Below are 18,965 nucleotides of genomic sequence, written 5' to 3' on the forward strand. Positions count from 1 at the left end.
TCCAGTGTTCTAAGGGCCCTCCCAGCTCTGACTTCCAGTGTTCTAAGGGCCCTCCCAGCTCTGACATCCTGTGTTCTAAGGCCCCTCCCAGCTCTGATACTCTTTGTTTTAAGGGCCCTCCCAGCTCTGACATCCAGTGTTCTAAGGCCCCTCCCACCTCTGACATATTAAGGTCTCTCCCAGTTCAGACCTTCCATAGTCTAAGGTCCCTCACTGATCTAACATTATATGAATCTAGCAAACGGCCAAGCCAGGTCTCTTGACCACAAATCTGTCATTCCTTCTTCCACGTGGCCAGGCTTCTTCCTTTCCCAGGACTTATAGATGCATTTCTTCTCCTCCCCTGTTGCCTGAGGATATCGGGGTTCTGCGATCAGGCCTCCCCAGAAAAGGCCATGTGAATGTGCCTCATTCATCCCTGGGTGACTACCCCAGTGACAGGTAACAGATTGGAGTTTGGAGACAGTCCCCCAGGCTCCATCTAGCTACCGGAATCCCATCCAGAATGGTTCACTAATAGCCATCAACAAGCCCTAACTCTCTAGACCCCACCACCCCAGTGAGTCTGACGTCATCCCCCTACCTATGGGAAGGCCCCCTCCTTCCCCTAAGCCATAGAGGATACTCATTAGCTGTGGGCCTGGTAGAAAGAGATCCTCTAATTTCCTCTCCTGGTTCTTTAGACAATTTCCCCCAGAATCAAAGAATGTCAGAGCTAGGTGCCATCTCAGGGCCATGTGGTCCAGGAATGTCCTCTCTAACATCTCTAATGAGTGGCCATCCATCTTTCACTCAGCACTCCACTGATGAAAAGAAATCTGCTACCTCCCTGAGGCATCTCATTCCATCCTTGGACAGCTCCAGTCGGTAGGAAGGTTGTCCTGACCCTCAGCCTGACTCTGCCTCTGTAACTCCCACCCACATCTCCTGGTTCTGCCCTCTATGGACAGACAAACCTAATTCCTCCTCCATGTTGCTGCTCTTTTAATACTGAGAAGCAGTGGTCATGCCCTTCTCCTCCAGGTCTCTTGTGATCTCTGAGCTAAACAAATCCCGTTCCTTCAACCTGTCCTCATCTGGCATGTTCCCCAGAGCCCTTGCCAACCTGGACAGCCTCCTGCAGACACACTATAACTTGCTGAAGTCCTTTCTGGGCCCATAAGGGAGCATCATACTCCAGATGTGGTCTGACCAGGGTAGAGTACTTCCTCTTGGGAAGTGATATCAGATGTCTGGTTGGAATTTGGAACTAACTGGATCTGATTGGAACTTGTCCAGCTACAACATCTTTTATGGCCATTTACTCAGCAGGGAACCCAGGTCTCTCTATTTGAGCATCACCCATACACCCACCCGCCCTCTCCAATATTCCTGGTTCAAGAAGGAAGCCCCCAGAGTTTGTTTCATGTTTGAGGCTCTAAACCGCCTTGGCGTTTTCCTCCCCAAACCCTGCCCTCGGGAATGCTCAGGACTTACCTGGATCACATTGGCTACAAAGAAAGGTAGCCAGGCCACAAAGAACATGCCCAGAAGGATGCCCAGTGTCAAGCTGGCCTTCAGAGCCCTCCTGCTGTGCTTGGCAGCGAACCGTCTGTTCTCACTGGAGGCCGACGCTGCTAGATTTGGAGTCCTTGGCACCTGCGAGGGACACATGCCTTTGAGGATCCCCAAGGGATAGCCGCAGTTTGACCCTTCACTCTGCCACAGAGGTGCTCCTCTAGCACCACCCCCAGCCTGACCTCTCCAAACCTGACTTCAGACTAAGCCCTAACCTCATCTGCAGACTGACCCTTGACCCCGACCAGTCATCCTAGAAATGACCTTGCTGTGGAGCAGCTAGGTGGCACAGTGGATAGAGCACCGGCTCTGGAGGACCTGAGTTCAAATCTGACCTCAGACACATAACACTCACTAGCTGTGTGACTCTAGGCAAGTCACTTAACCCTGATTGCCTCACCCAAAAAAAAAGAAATGACCTTGCTCACAAGTGGGAATTTGTGACTCTGGGTGGCTCAGTGTATCCCAGTCCCACCACTGGGGGTAGAAACACATGTCAGAACGCCAACGGTACAGCCGGGGGAGGCTTCATTTTCATGTCTGAAGCACAAGAGTCAACAGGGGTGGGGAGCATGTGGCCTTCTAAATCCTTAAGTGCAGCCCTTTGACGGAATCCAAATTTTATTCTGTAAAATTCTGTAAATGACCTTTATTCTGTAAAATTTGGATTCAGTCAAAAGGCCGCACTTAAGGATTTAGAAGGCCATAGGCTCCCCAGCCCTGGTCCAGGCCCATCCAAAGTACTCTCTAATTCTTTCATTTGGGTCAAACTGTATTTCACTAAAGATGGCTTTGAAATAAGAAGCTTGGAAATATTTCTGATCTATAAAAACACTCATTGTATTTGCTGTCATGGGATTTGTGTGTGTGCTTAGAGATATGTTCCTAAAAAAAAAAAAAAGGTGCGGGGGAGGGGGGTGGTTAATTCCAATTTTTCTATTCCATTCATTCACGCAGCACAGTGAATAGCATTGGGCCTGGAGTCAGGAAAACCTGAGTTCAAATCTGGCCTCAGGCACTTATTAGCTGTGTGACCCTGGGCAAGTCACTTAACTTCTATCTGTCTCAGTTTCCTTAACTGTAAAATCAGTATAATAATAGCACCTACTTTCCAGGGTTGTTTTGAGGATAAAATAGGATAATATACTGAGCTGTGCTTAGCACAGTGCCTAACACATAGTAGGCACTTAATAAATGCTTTATTCCTATCCTTTCTCATCCATCTAATCCAACTACCTACCTTTGCTCAACAATTAGTCCCTGATGTTTCACTTGAAGACTCCTGGTGAAAGGAAACCCACTACTTCCCAAGACAACTCACTAGACTTTTATTGAGGTTGAATTGTTTTAGTTGTGTCTGACTCTTTCATGACTCCATTTGAAGTTTTCTTGGCAAAGATACTGGAGGGGTTTCTCCAGTACATTTTACAGATGAGGAAACTGAGGCAAACAGGGTTAAGTGACTCTCCCAGGTTCACACAGCTAGTGTCTGAGGCTGGATTTGAACTCATGGAGTTGAGTCTTACTGATTCCCACCCCAATGCTCTGTGCACTATGGCGCCACCTAGCTGCCCCTTCTACTCTAAATTATTTTCAAGTAGATTTCCTTACACAGAACTAATTCTGCTTCTCTGAAATTTCTTCCCATTCTTTCTTATTCTGAGGTCAGGCAATACTAATCTAATCCCTTTTCCACACCACTTTTTTAAATACTTGAAGCTAGATATCACGACACACACACACACCCCCACCTAGTCTTCTCCAAGCAAAACAACCCCAGCTCCTCCAACTAATGCTTACATGACAAAGACACTTTGCAGCTATTAATATCCTTCTTAAATTGTGATTCCAGAAAGTGAACCCAATATTCCAACCCCTTCACTATACAGAAGAGAAAACTGCAGCAAACTCCAAAGCAGAGACTGGACCTTAAAAAGCATCCGTTTTAATTCCTCCATCACATATATGAGAACTTTGAGGTCATCTAGGAAAGAGACCTTCCCAGAGTCACAGAGCTATTCTTTATCAGAGGCAGAACTCAAACCTAGGCTTTGGCTCCATATCAAAACAGCCTTGTAGGGCAAGCACTACATAAACTGTCAGTGCCTTATAAGTATGAGCTATTGCTGTATAAATGACTATCAACTTGTGTGTTGCATTATCTATGCTTATGGGTAATGTATATGGAATTCCAGGCCAGCTGAGTGGGAAGGTCCCTAGGTTTTGGTATCTCTTACCAAGGTCCCCAGCAATTTGAGCCACAGAGGGGAAGGGAGTTTTCTCTGTATTATTCCTGACATACAGCCTTTCCATGAATCCAATCCAATACTATTTTGTCCAGCCCAGTCCTGTCTAATCCACCCCAAAGCTATCCTATCCTATCTTGTCTGGTCCAGTCCAATCCAGTCTACGTCAAGCTAGTCCAGTCCCATCTAACCCAAGCCAGTCCGATCTAATCCAAAGTTACCCTGTCCAGTCCAGTTCAAGCCAGTCCAGTCCAGTCTAATCTAAGTCAATCCAATCCAATCCAAAGTTATCTGGTTCTACAATTACAAAACACTTTTCACACAAATAAAATCAGATCTAAATAACTGGAAAAATAACAGTTGCTCATGGATAGGCCTAGCTAATATAACAAAAATTACAATTCTACCTAAATTAATTCATTTATTCAGTGCCATACCAATCAAACTACCAAAAAGATTATTTTACAGAGCTAGAAAAAATAATAACAAAATTCATCTGGAAGAACAAAAGGTTCAGAATATCACGGGAATTAACGAAAAGAAATGCAAGGGAAGGTGGCCCAGCCATAGCAGACCTTAAATTATATTATAAAACAGCAATCATCAAAACTGCTTGGTAATGGCTAAGAAATAGAGTGGGGGATCAGTGGAATAGGTTAGGTACACAAGACACAATAGTCAATGACTATAGTAATCTACTGTTTGATAAACCCAAAGACTCCAGCTTCTGGGATAAGAACTCACTCTTTGACAAAAACTGCTAAAAAAGACTGTAAAATAGTATGGCAGAAACTAGGCATAGACCAACATCTTATGCTGCATACCAAAATAATGTCAAAATGGGTATACAATTTAGAGATAAAGGGTGATACTATAAGCAAATTGGGAGAGCAAGAAATAGTTTACCTGTCAGACTTACGGAAAACAGAAGAATTTATGACCAAACAAGGGATAAAGAACATTATAAAGTGCAAAATAGATAATTTTGATTACATTAAATTAAAAAGGTTTTGCACAAACAAAGCCAATGCAACCAAGATTAGAAGGGAAGCAGAAAGCTGGGAAACATTTTTTAATAGCCAGTGTCTCTGATAAAGGCCTCATTTCTAAAATATGTAGAGAACTGAGTCAAATTTATAAGAATACAAGTCATTCCCCAATTGATAAATGGTCATAGGATATGAACAGGTAGTTTTTAGATGAAGAAACTAAAGTCATCTATAGTCATATGAAAAATGCTCTAAATCACTATTGATCAGAGAAATGCAAATTAAAACAACTCTGAGGTACCACATCACACCTATCAGATTGGGTTAACATGACAAAACAGGAAAATGATAAATGTTGGAGAAGATGTGGGAAAATTGGAACACTAATGCTTGTTGGTGGACTTGTGAACTGATCCAACCATTCTGGAGAGCAATTTTCAACTATGCCCAAAGGACAATCTAACTCTGCATACCCTTTAATCCAGCAATACCACTACTAGGTCTGTATCCCAAAAGATCATCAAAAAGGGAAAAGGATTCACATGTACAAAAATATTTATAGTATCTCTTGTGGTGACAAAAAAATGGAAATTGAGGGGATGCCCTTCAATTGGGGAATGGCTGAATAAGTTGTGGTATATGATTGTGATGAAATGTTATTATGCTATAAGAAATAACAAGTAAGATGACTTCAGAAAAACCTGGAAAGACTTACATGAACTGATGCTGAGTTAAGTAAGCAGAACTAGGAGAACATTGTAAACAGTAACAGCAACATTGTGCAATGACCAACTTTGATAGACTTAGCTCTTCTCAGCAATGCAAGGATCTAAGACAATTCCAAAAAGACTCATGATATAAAATGCTATCTACATCCAGAGAAAGAACTATGGAGTCTGAATGCAGATTGAAGCATACTATTTTCTTTTTTTTTATTTGTTTTTGTTTTTCTTTCTCATGGTTTTTCCCTTTTGTTCTGATTCTTCTTTTACAACATGACTCATGTGGAAATATATTTAATATGATTGTATACATATAGCCTATACCAGATTACATGCTGTCTTGGGGAGGGAGGAGGAGATTTTAGAACTCAAAAACTTATAAAAGTGAATGTCGAAAACTACAAATAAATAAATTTTTTAAAATAAGTACTGTTAAAAAAAAAAGTTATCCAGTCCAATCCAATCAATCAGAAATGAGAGGGTCAGAAAGTGGCCACAACCACTTGGGAGAACATGGGAAGGGGAACATGTGTCCAGGCCACCTCTAGAGGCTGGGAGTAGGGGTATTTCTGTCTGTGGACAGTAGAAGAGAAGTCATAGACCCCCATCTCATTCCAGGGTCCCACCAGTGCCTCAACACTTAACATGTTACAGAATCATGTAACACAGAATGCCAGAGTTAGAAAGGACCTTAGATTATGTAAAGACAGAACTGCAATATACTTTAGAACATAGACCATAAGAACAGAGACTACTTGGATATAATCTATTCCAATTTCCTCATTTACAGATGAGGAAACTGAGACTCCTCAAGTTAACTGACTTGCCCAAGAAGTAGCAAGAAGCAGAACCTAGGATTCAAACTCTTCATTTTTTACTCCACATCTACTTGTTATGTCCCATTCCATCAGCCTCCAAGAGTCCTTGACATCACTTCCCAAAAAGGGTCTCCCTGCCCTTTTGGCTTTCCTCTCATTCTACCCCTAGGACTCACTTCAGCGCTAGCAGCCTTCAGGAGAGAGAGGTCCTGTCCATGGTACTGAAATTTCCTCTGAACAATTTTGTACACGTACAGCTGCTGGGAATCCTAGAACAAAGGATCATAGGATCTAGAATGGGAAATGACCTTAGAGGTCATTTCTCACATTTTGTGGATGAAGACACTGAAGCACCAGAGAGGATATATGCCTTACCTAAGGTCACAAAGTGGCAGAGGTGGGATTTGAACCCTATTTCCTGACTCCAAACTAGAACTCTTTCTCCTGAGCCACACTGCTAAAATGTCAGCCTTAGAAGGGACCTTAGAACATAGAATTCCAGACCATGACAGAACTCAGAAAGTCAGAGCTGGAAGGGTCCTTAGAAACAGAAATGCCAGATCTGGGAGGGCCCTTAGGCCCTTAGGATGTCAGAGCTGGGAAGGCCTTTAGAACAGAGAATGTCAGAGATGGGAGGAGCCTTGGAACACAAAATGTTAAAACTAGAAAGGATGTGCCTTCATTCCCTCCCATTGAGAAGAACATCCCCTCAAAGACCTATTGTCTCCAAGTTGGCAGGAACTTTAGTGAAAATCCAGTCCAGACATATACCTAACCAAGAATCTCCTCTGCATCATTCCTGACATGCAGCCCTTTTACAAGTCCAGTTAAATTCAGTCCAATCTAGGCCAATACTAACTTATCTAGCCCAGCCCAGTCCAATTCAATCCAACCCAATTCAATCATATCCTATCCAATCCTACCCTGTTCAATCTAATGCAGTACAGTCCATTCCAATCCAGTCTGATCCAATCCAATGCTATCCTGTCCAGTCCAGTCTAATCCAGTTCAATCCAGTCCAATCCAAACAGGTCCAGTTCAATCCAAGTACCCTGCCTCAGAGTAAAGTTGAGACCTGACTACTCTTCCTTAAGGAAGAATGGATTGTAGCAGAGACAAATTGCTTTGTGTACTCCTCCTTTCAATACAAGTTGTTTCCAGATAAATACAGCCTGCAACATTCTATTAGGAAGAGACTATAAGTATTATTATTCCTCTTTGACAGATAAGGAAACTGAGACTTCACAGATTGTGACTTACTCGGTACCATAAAACTAATAAGTGTCATAAACGGTATTTAAACTTAAATCAATCTTCCTGAGTCCAGCTTAAATAACACACCGTCCATGTTTCCACAGGAAACCAGGATAGGCCTTTCTGCTGCTCACAATCTCATTACAAATCAATTCAATTCAATTCAACATGCATTTATTTATTAAATACCTGCTGAGGCAGTGGGGCATAATGTAGTGATATCAAAATTCAATTAGCCACTAAACCATACATAAGGGTCCCTGCAGACCACATATTGACCTAGAAAACCACATATTAACATTATCCGTGTTCTATTGTATTTTTATTTATTTTACGAAATGTTTCCCAATTCCATTTTAATCTGGTTTGGGACCATTCATGAGTGTTGTGGTCCACATGTGGCCTTCTGGCTGTGTTTGACACCTCTGGTGTAGAGGATGGAGCCTGCCTTGGAGTTTAAAGCAGGGATGCAGTTTTATATTTCTATTATGGTTTTCAGTTAACAAAATATTTTTCCCCAAAGCCTTGTGAGATAGGCAGTACAAGTACAGGGTCTATTTTGCAGATGAGGAAACTGAGGCAATAAAAGCCCAGGATTCTGTCCACCCTCTCTAGAATTCAGGAATCTAGCCCTAGTCAGACTGATCTTCCCACCTAAAAAAAGAGACAATTTAATGCCTGGATGGATAATCAAGAGACCATGTTTGAGTATAGCTAAACCAGAAGCTGATTCCACTCCCACCACCAATACCAGCAGCAGAAATAATTAGAGAGCAGAAGCTTGTGGCCTAAGAAACAGGCATTATAACTGGGTCTCTTCCTTGAAATTGAAGAAAATGGAGGAATTTAGAGCAAGCCCTTCTGGCTTGTTCCTACTCTCTATGTGAAAGCCTCCCCAAGAAAGGCTAGGTGGTCTAATCTCTAATGGAAAGTGTGGGGGAATCTGCCCTGAGTTCAAAATCCTGACTACTGCCTTCACCTCTCAGAGGCCTCATGTATAAAATGGAGTTTCCTCATTGTAAAATAAGGATGGTAACACTTGTATTCTCCGCTTCACAAGGTCATGGAGAAAGCACTTTTGCATATCTTAAAGCACTGTAATAAATTCAAGCTGTTATTTTTCAATTCCAATTCCAACACTGAACCTATAAATGTCCAGAAAGAAACATACAGAGATCCCCTAAGATTTTATGATTCTCTGTGACCTAGGCCTCCTAGAGATGGAGAGGAAGGAATGAAGGTGGGAGAGAGGATGGCCTGTTGCCCAGCATTCTCAGTTACCTGCAAGGCCTCCATGTTGGTGGCAAGGGAGGCCACCTGCACAGCCTGCTTCCGAGCAGTCACCAGGATCCGACAGTAAGTGAAGGAGATGGCCACAGAAGGTAGAAAGAAGGTGAGCCCTGAAGCCACTAGGACAAAGGGCAGGCTGGCCAGCAGGCGGCACTGCCCCCCAGGGGCCAGGTCAGCCCAGGCGGCCTCGGCAGTGGCGTTGGGGGACATCAGGCCACCCTGCTGGTGCCAACCCATGTGCGTGGGCAGGAAGGAGGCCAGGGCGGCCAGGCTCCACGCGGCCAGGATGAGGGCCAGGGCCCGGCACGGGGTCATGCGTCCCTTGTACCGCAGAGGAGACAGGATGAGCAGGTAGCGGTCCAGGCTTATGAGGCACAGGTTGAGGATGGAGGCGCTGCAGCACATAACGTCGAAGGCCACCCAGAGCAGGCAAAGGCTGCGTGCCAGCACCCAGCGGCCATACAGCTCGTTAAGCATGGCGGGCGGCATCACCACCAGCCCCACCAGCAGGTCCGACGTGAAGAGAGACACCAGAAAGTAGTTCGAAGTGCTGCGTAGAGCCGGCTGCGTGCAAATGAGCAGGATGAGCAGCGAGTTGCCCCCCGCAGTCAGAGCGATAATGACACACAGGAGGGCGGCCACCCATCCGTTGCCCTCGGGAGCCCCCAAGCTCGAGCTACTGCTGTTGGCCAGACCCAGCTCCAAGGCCATGGGTAAGGGCGGCAGTGATGACTGGCACTGGTCGGACGAAGGCACCAAGTTGGGGCGGGGGTGTGGGGTGCTAGGAGCAGAAGGGATGAGGGGGCAAACAGGGTAGAAGGTGGCGATATTGGGGGCCCCCCACGGCGCTGAGAAAAAGGGCGAGGGAGAGATGGCGGCCGTAACGCGGGCTGGGGCGAGGGTGGACACACGGAGTAACCCGAGGGGATAGGAGGTTCGAGGCCCTGAGGAAATAGAACCAAAGGGAAGTGCTAATGAGGTGCAATGTGGCTGGGAGGGAGAGGAAGGTGCATCCTGGAGTCCGAGCAAGCAAGGGGTCTGCTCCTGGCGAGGTCGGCTTTCTATTATGATCGGTTGCCCATTTTATGGATGAAAGGGTACAAGGGACAAGAGATGGCAGTGGCAGGGGGCGCACGAGGTTGAGAAGGAAGATGAAGATGAGAACGAAGTGCAACGTGGGCTGTGAGATGAACTTGGGGGCGCGCTGGGGAGCGCGCTGCACGCCGAGAAGGCACCAGAAAAGCCGAATTTAGGAGCGAGGATGGGAGCTTGCCAGGGGCATGCGGAGCCGAGGACAGCACCGAAGGGAAGCGCGCTGCACCGCGGGACTGAGGGGTGGGGGGGAGGCGATGATGGGAAAGGGTCGGGAAGGTGAGAACCAGGTGGAACGAGGGAGGGTGGAACAGGAAAGGGACCGAAAAGGGAGGCAGGGGCGCGCAGGTCCGGGGGACCAGGTTGGAGAGAGCCGTGAGGCCCCTACACTCTCAGCCCTGCACCCGCACTCAAGGGATGCCTCCCCAGGGGATGAAGGGGCGTGGCCTGAGGAGCGCGGGGAGGGGAGGGGGCTAAGGAGTCTGCTCCAGAGCTAGAGACCAGAAGCCGAAGGCAGCTGGTCTAGCTGATGGGTTAGGGAGCCGGGCAACCCGCAATGGGTCTGCAGTGAGGAGGAGTCGGGCGCTGGGGCACAGCCGGTTAGAGCTGGTCGGTGGCTGAGCGCCCCAACCCTAATGCCCAGAGAGGGTTTTCCGAGCCTCGGTCCCGCACCCTACCCGGTCCCTTTCCGCGCGCGTGCCTCTCTCCTGCCGGCCCCTACCTGGGCTGCGCTCCAGGCCACTGCAACAGGCGCTGCTGCCACCGAGGGCGGGGGTGGGGGTGAGGGGCGTGGATTTGGGGGGAGAGAGGGCGGACCTGGAACTGCCTCCCGGCTCCCCGCTTCCTGCTCCACGTTCCCCGCTCCTCGCTCCCGGCCCTGTGGGGTAAGGGGCTGGATCCTGGATAGCTGAGGACCGCAAGCGCAGGAGCCAGGCACAGGTGCCTCCTCCCGCCCTGAGTGCCGGAGGGAGCTGGAGCCAAAGACCTCACTCTGGCCAGAGTGGAGACAACCAGGAAGCCGATGCCCTATGGGGGCTGTCAAAGCTCCCTCCCCTCATGGGTGCGGCGCCACGGGGGACCCCAGAGGCGGGAGGAGAGAGGAGACGCTCCCGAGCCCGTAGAAGGATGCCTGGAGAGTACTCTACGGGACGAAGAGTTTAGAATCATATTGGGTCACATTTCCTGCTGCAGTCTCTTGTCGGAGCAGAAGGACATCTTAAAAGATCTTCAGAGCCTAGCACAAGTTCCTTCAAGCAGCTAGACTGTCACGGGTACAGTCTCTCTGCTCGGCTGCAGAGAGCACAATCAGGGTCAATAGGTGGAAATTGCAGAAAGTTAGTTTAAGGTTCCTTCCTGGTTAAGACAAACTTCCTAACAATGAGAGCTGCCCAAAATTTGGGCCACCTGGGGATCTGGGGACAATGAAGTGAAGTGACCTACCCAAGGTCATGTCAAAGAGCTCAAGCTCTTTATAAGAGATTCGGGAGTTCATTGTATGATTGTCTCCTTATATTCTTTCTAAAAACAAATGTTCATATTTGTTGCTCTTTGTCAAGTTTATAGTAATAAAAAATAAATAGGTAACTTAAAATAGCATTTATATAGCTCCATGAGTTATCTTATTTTGTCTTCTCCACACTTCTGGTAGATAGGTAGGTAGGTGTTATTATCCCCATTCTACAGATGAAGAAATGAGGCAGAGAGACTAAATTATTTGCCCAGGGTCACACAGTCAATAAGTGTCTGAGGCCAGATTTGATGTAATGTCTTACTGACTCCAGGTCCGATGTGCTATCCTTTACCAGGTAGGTAGTGAGTCCCCCACCACTGAAGGTCTTCAGATTGGTCACTTGCTGGGAATGTTGGGAATAGCGGGAATCATGCTCAAGTAGAGTGTGGACTAAGGTAGGTAGGAACATAGACTTTGAGCTGAAAGTTACCTCAGAGGGCATCTAATACAAGCCTTATTTTGCAGATGAGGAAAATGAGGCTGAGGAAAATGCCTAGCCCAAGAGCTAGGATTTGAACCCATGTCCCCTGACTCCAAATGCCACAGGAAAGGGAGAAAACTCCTTTCCAATTCTGAGATTCTATGACATGTTGGAAAAATTCTGGAAGCCCCACATCTCTGCCCCCCAATGGCCCCCGAATCCTACTTGCTCTTCTCACCTGAGGTTTCCAAGATCTTTTCCATTTATTTTTGCTCAAAACTCTTGGTTGGGTGGCATTTCCCATGTGTGGTAGGGGTCATAGGTATATAGTAGGTTGTGTAGAGTGTTTTATGACAGAACAGAGTAAGTGTCAGCCACAACAGTGCCAAAGGTGTACCTAGATACAAATATACCAACCCCCTTCACCTCTCCCTTCGTAGGCTTGTTTCCTTTTTAATTCTCTCTCTGGGTTAAAAAAAAAAAAAAAGGTAGAATTCTTGAGACTATAACTAAAATTTCAGGTTCTTTCATTGGTTTGTCCCCAAATGTAAATTGGAGAAAATTTCTTCTCCCTTTGAGTTATCTTCCCTTCTCAATCCTAAACTGAACACTTAAGGCATGGTCACAAATCATATTTAAAGATCATGTGCTTTGGGGCAGCTAGGTGGGGCAGTGGATAGAGCACTGGCCCTGAAGTCAGGAGGACCTGAGTTCAAATCCGGTCTCAGACCAAACACTTGATACTTACTAGCTGTGTGACCTTGGGCAAGTCACTTAACCTCGAATGCCCCACTAAAAAAAAAATCATGTTCTTTAATAGCATTATCAAACATGTTATTAAAAACACAGATAGGAGTTCAAGCAAGATACAGCAGGCTGTGATAGGAATTGTGGCCAAATGATTAGGTTCTTTCTTTGCTGCCCACTTTCTAGTAGTTGGAGGGGATAATGGGAAGAAAAGTGGTACAAGGCAGATAATGCTCTGTGTATGGTAAGGGGCGGGAGTCATGACGGAGAAACAAGTGTTCTCACTTCTAAATTTTTGCTTCCAGGGGCTGAAGGCCCAGCATTCTTGTACCAAGGTTCCTGCTGAGCTTGGCTAGAGAGAATGGACCTCTCTATGGAGAGGTCATGGTTGTTCAAACCTCTCTATGGCTTTCCCCAGTATGAAGTTCCTTCAAAGTCAAAAAGGCTTGGAAAGTTGGGGGACTCTGGATAATACCTGCATGCCTGCATTCCTCCCCCTCCCCCAAGTCTGCCTGGCCATGCTGCATTAACTTAGTGGACAGTGAATCAGTTCCCCATCTAGATGTAGCTGTCCCAGATGCTCCCAGGCTCATTATTCCTGTAAAAAGGGTTTTAGAGATGAGGTAACTCAGAAGCAGCGGGGTTACATCATCTCTCAATGTTATGAAGCATCAGAGATATAATAGTCAGGCTTGTTGTCTCCCAGATCAAGAATATTCCTAGAAAACTGCAGCTTCCCACCTCCCTGTTAAGTGATTGGATTGGTATTCCCTGGGAAGGAACCTGCCTGGCTCCAGTGCGATAGAAACACTCAAACCTCCTGACTCCTTCTAAATTAGATTCTCCCAAAGCAGTGATGCCACCTTGTGGGGACAATGATAATGACAACTCCTTGGAGTTGTCATATTCTCAGACCTTTTCTCCTCCCCCATCCCAATCTATAGTAAGAAAAAAATAGCCTTTGTTTTTAAGATCAGACAGAGATGACCAATCAGCTACACTAGTATCCCTCAGTGTTGTTAAAAAGAGATTAAGATCCCCTGCCCAGTCTACTGAGTGGACTTTCTGAGGCAACCTTAGGAGGGAACATGAGCAAAGGTCACAATCACATAGCCATGGGTTAGTGGCAAATTGCATCATTGGAGGGGACATCCACATTGTTGAGATCACAGATCCATTGGAGTAGTTTAACATCAGATTCCTTTCCCGACACACACACACAGACACACACTGAACTCTTCCTTGTAACAAAGGAAATTTTTAGCAAAATCCAACTAACAAAGTGACTCCTTCTTGTAGTATATGTGACATTCCATCCCCATGGCCCCCCACCTCTTTACCAAGAGGAGTGAAGTATGTTTCTTCCTCTGTTGTGTGGAACCAAATGTATAGACCGTTTCCTCTTAAAAACACAACAAATTACTAATGTTGATTTTTTTTTCTGGTAGGACTCGAGGTTTTAAAGATGGCATTCGCTCAACATATGCCTGTCAGGGAAAGAGGGGATGGGGAAAAATCCTATTTTGTAGATAGAAAAATTAAGGCCTTTAGTTTTGGGGGGTCTCAAAGTCACAGCAAGTTTCCATCTTCTTTTGGGAGCAACTGGTTCTTTCCTTCTTGAGATCTTACTGGAGTGTGTTGTCCAGTCATTTTTCGGGTGTGTCCAACTCTCCATGACCCCATTTGGAGTTCTTGGCAGAGATGCTGGGGTGGTTTGCCATTTCCCTCTCCAGCTCATTTTTACAGATAAGGAAACTGATTAGAGTAAGAAGTGGTAAAAAGGATAATTAATGGAAGACTAATTGGGGCTAGATATGCTTCGTAGGATCATAAGGTACAGGAAGGAACCTCAGAGGTCATCTGGGCCAATCTTTTAATTTTATAGATGAAGAAACTGAGACACAGAGAGACAAAGCATTTTTCCAAGGCCATACAGATAGTATGTGATTTAAAAAGGGGGAGATTTGAACCCAAGTGGTCTGACTTCCAACCTAGTAGTCTTTCCACAGGATTGGTTTAGTAACATGGTCCCTGAGCCTGTCTTAAGTAGAAGGAACAGGGATGAAGATAAATCTTTAGAGGATTCCTCCAGCTCTGAAATCCTGTTTCTCTGCTTGGTTCTCATCTAGTGTCCATTCCTGTGCCCATGGGCAACCAAAGGTCATGTGGAAGAAGTCCTGGAGTTGGTATGACAGGACGTGGTAGAGTGGTGGGAGTACTGGTTCTCAGGTCAGAGGATGTGGGTTGAATCCAGTCTGTATTGGGCAAGTCACTATCTCCTGGGCCTCAGTTCCCTCACCTGTCAAATAAGGGAGTTAGACTGGATGACCTCTGACCTCCAGTTTACCTCTAGAGCTAGGATCCCATGACCTGAGTTTGAACCATGGCTCAGCCATGTATTAGTTCTGTGATTTAGGGGAGTTCATTTCATTTCATCCCTCAATGACTTGGTCCTCTCATCCGATAGATGAAGCTAGAATGACCCGAGTTCAAATCCAACCTCAGATACTTACCCTGGGCAAGTCATTTGCCCTCTGCTTGCCTCAGTTTCATCTGTAAAATGAGGATAATAATAGCATCTTACCTCTCAGAATTGTTGTGAGGATAAAATAAAATTTGTGGAGCATTTCGCAAACCTCAAAGGGAGCAGCTAGGTGATGCAGTGGATAGATCATGAGGACCTGAGTTCAATTCTAGCCTCAGACACTTCCTAGCTGTGTGACCCTGGGCAAGCCACTTAACTCTGTTTACCTCAGTTTCCTCATTTGTAAAATGAGCTGCAGAAGGAAAAGGGAAATCACCCCAGTATCTCTGTCAAGAAAACCCCAAATGGGGTCAGGAAGAGTCAGACACCACTGAAACGACTCAACAGCAAGAAAACCTCTAAGTGCTACGCACTGGCCAGCTGTTATTTGTTTTATTAACTCCCCTTGAAGCCTGTCAAGAAGAAAGCATTTTATAAACCTTAAAACACTATGGGAAGTTATTGTTACTGTGATTACTAGACCCCACCTGCCCCATCACCAAACCAAGGAGTCGGGTACATTTTCCATACAATATGATTCCATCCAAGCTCAAATTCCCACTTCCACAGATCATGGCAGGAGTATCCTGGAAGGCCCTGGGCCCCTCTGATTTTCCCTTTCTCTCAGCAAAGAAGGAACCCCAGGGGCCTGGCCTCGGAGAAATATTCCCAACTTGCCTGGAGGAGGAGAATAGAGCATCAGAGATATCAAGCTGGAAAGGTCTGTAGAGTACATCAAATCCAACCCCTTTATGGGTGAGGACGCAGAGTCAGAGGTTAAGTGACTTGTCCAGGGTCACCCAGCCAGTAAGCACCTAGGTCTCCATGACCTGTGCATTACCAACAAACCCCACCAGGCAGCCGCAGATCCTCCACCCTCGATTCTAAAAAGAGCATTTCCAGATTCCCCATAACGAGGTGCCTTCCCTTTGCTCATTTTCTCCTTTCCATCGGGCCTCTATCTTGTTTGTAAATAGTTGCTTGTAAATAGTTGGAGGGCAGAAGCTATGTTTGCCTTTCTTTGAATGATAAATGTTGACCATTCCCACCCACCTCCAAAACCCACAAATGCCCAGGCCCACATGACCAACCAGTGGCTCACAAAAGGACACTGAACTTCTTTATTTAGAAGGGAAGACAGGCTACTGGTTACAAGTTCCAGCCATGAGTCATGAGGGTTGGGGAGGGGACAGAAGGGGGTGCATTTATGGATGAGGCAAATACTTCCCTGGAAAAAGGCAGTTCTGGGATGGTCTTGGGGGAGCCAGGGGCATTTCCAGGCAGCAGATGTACTCCCACCCCCTTTCTTGGGAAATAACAATAGCCCTTCTGGAGATTCCCATGTCCTCTACCCCCTCCCTCAGGATTAAAGTGCAGTTGGTTAAGAAGCAGGAGCAGAAGTTGGGGAGGGGGGTACTGTGCCTCCCCCAATGAGCCCCAAAAGTGTATATGTTCAAACACACTTTCAACTCAACCCAGTATAACCCTCGAAGACTTCTAGATCACCCAGATGGAGGTTGGCATGTTTCTCCATCCCCTCTCCTCCTCCCAATGGGGTAGGATATCCTTTTCTCCTGATCTAGGCCTTTCCTCCTGGAAGGTTTTGAGAATGGGGTCCCCACTTCTACAGGGGCAGCTCTGGTCAGCCTCGCAAAAGAAGATGACAGGTGAGGAAGCTCCACTTAATCTTAGAGAAAAACCTCCCTTCCTTCCCTAGGCTAGGCTAGGCTCTAATGAATGGCCTGGAGAGGGTTTGGACCAAAGAGGGTAGGTCACAGATGGTGCTGGGGTGTTTCAGAAGAAGACAGAGAACTGTTTCTGAAAGGTTAACCCAAAGCCTCCTCCTCATCTGCACCACTCGGCTGGCAGAGAAAGTTATCTCTTCCCTCACTCCAAGGTGTTTCTATAGCAAAGCCAAGAGTAAGACCTGGGGATTGGGCCTCCCCTGTGCCCAGATGTTCCCTCCAGCAAATTATGGAGCCATGCGTGAGGATCCCAGGGGAGAAGAAGATTCTCCCCACTTCCAGCTTCCCCCACTCCAGAATCAATGCCACATTGCTGCACCCCATCCCCAACCCCACCCACCATGCCACACATCTACACATCACTGCAATCTCACCTCCTTACTGCCGCTGCCCACATTTTTTAAAACGCCCGTCTATTCCTTGGCAATACACCTGTCCTAGCTCCATCTGAGGCCCTGGCACCGGGGGGGTACAATGCCTTCTGCCCAGCTCCTAGCCAGGGACCTTCACTTCCTACTTCTCTAGCCCTGGCTCTAAGTAACTGAAGGGCTGAGTCAATGTAACCTTCAAAAAAGAAAGATGAACCCCAAGGACCCCATTTAGCCCCAATGTTCCCATCTCCCACCCCCACCCCAGTCTCCTCAGAATATATTAACATATGCAGCATGGATTCTTGTTTCCCCCTACTCTCAGTAATTGCTGTGACAACCGGGCAGCAGTCCAAGTCCATCCAATGACCACAGGGAGGGGGTGGGGGCCCAGCCTCTCCTCTCCCCCACAGAAAGGTGGGAAGCAGAGTTCCAAGGGAGGGGGATGGGGGAAGGGGAGGGAAAAGGAAGGAGGAAATCACTCCTCAGCCCCCTCCTCCATCGGGTGGGTGGGACCAGGGGGTTCCTCAACCTCAAGGGAATGGCGGCCAGCGTGGGAGCCAGGGTGTTCCTCTCTGCCATGCGTGAAAAAGCTCATCTCCTCGTGGCTGGCCTCTTTGCCGCAAGCCTGGCAGCTACAGTGGATGATCTTTTCCACCAGCTTGTCCACTCGGGGCATTTCATCGTGACTGGGACAGTCCAGTGTCACCTGTGAGAGACAGGGGAGGGAAGATGCTTCCCACAGTCCACAGGCCCACACCCATTGGCATTCCAGGCCTTCAAGGCAAAGGTCGCCTACTTCACCCCCAGAATCACCCTGACCAAGCACACTGGAGGACCCCCTTCCTTTCCTGGGCCTGTAAGCCCTCTAAGGAGGAGCAGAAAGGTAGACAGGGAATAAGAGCAGATGGAGCACGGCAAAAGTAGGGGAAACAGGACACGGAGACAACGAGGTCAGAGGTAACAGAGACAATGGAGGATGGGGGGGAAGGAGAAGAGGTGGGGGTGGGAAGGAAGACACAAGAAACAAGGCACATTACATATGTTGTCTCCTTTGGTCCTCTCTCAACAAAACTGTAAGGTAGGTGCTATGATTATCCCCATTTTACAAATGAGGAAACAGGGTGACAGAGTTCGAGTGTTTTGTCCAGGATTACACAGATAGTTAAGTGTTTGAGGCAGAATTTGAACTCAGGTCTTCCTGACCCCAAGTCCAACATTTTCCACTGCACCACCTGGCTACGTCCAGGAAAAGAGGAAAAATGGATGATGAATGTTAGAAACACAGGGGAGCTGGAGGTGGCAAGTAAGAGGAAAAACAGGAAAAATGGAGACAAAAGGGATTTGGAGGAAGTGGAAGTGACAGAGACAATGGCAGATGGAGGAAAGAGGAAGTGGAAGTGACATGGAAAAGACGAGGAATAAGAGAGATGGAGACAGTGGAAGAAAGAGGGAACGGGGAGGGGAGACAGAAGAGACAACCATGAGAAATGGAGGCAATGGATGATGGAGACAATGGAAGATAAAGGAAGGGGGGAAGGGAGACAGAAGAGACAACCATGAGAAATAGAGGCAATGGATAATGGAGACAAAGGGGAGATGGAGACAATGGATGATGGAGACAACGGAAGATAAAGAAGGGGGAGGGGAGACAGAAGAGACAACCATGAGAAATGGAGGCA

General features: G+C 46.8%; 2 protein-coding genes across 2 annotated transcripts in view; both read right to left on the reverse strand.

Annotated features, from left to right (window-relative positions):
- Positions 1-9,587, reverse strand: part of LOC114028493 (5-hydroxytryptamine receptor 6-like) — a 10,753-nt gene extending 1,166 nt beyond the window's left edge. The window contains exons 1-2 of the mRNA XM_027842751.1: positions 8,868-9,587; positions 1,477-1,638 (exon numbers count right to left, since the gene is read on the reverse strand). Coding sequence (XP_027698552.1) covers positions 1,477-1,638; positions 8,868-9,587 — 882 coding nt within the window. The remainder of the gene's footprint in view (positions 1-1,476; positions 1,639-8,867) is intronic.
- A 6,681-nt stretch (positions 9,588-16,268) lies between these two features.
- Positions 16,269-18,965, reverse strand: part of LOC114028546 (neuroblastoma suppressor of tumorigenicity 1-like) — a 19,570-nt gene continuing 16,873 nt past the window's right edge. The window contains exon 4 of the mRNA XM_027842812.1: positions 16,269-17,992. Coding sequence (XP_027698613.1) covers positions 17,762-17,992 — 231 coding nt within the window. The 3' untranslated portion in view covers positions 16,269-17,761. The remainder of the gene's footprint in view (positions 17,993-18,965) is intronic.

This window comes from Vombatus ursinus, unplaced genomic scaffold (genome assembly GCF_900497805.2).
Source record: "Vombatus ursinus unplaced genomic scaffold, bare-nosed wombat genome assembly UNPS02014884.1, whole genome shotgun sequence".
Classification (NCBI taxonomy): Eukaryota; Metazoa; Chordata; class Mammalia; order Diprotodontia; family Vombatidae; genus Vombatus; species Vombatus ursinus.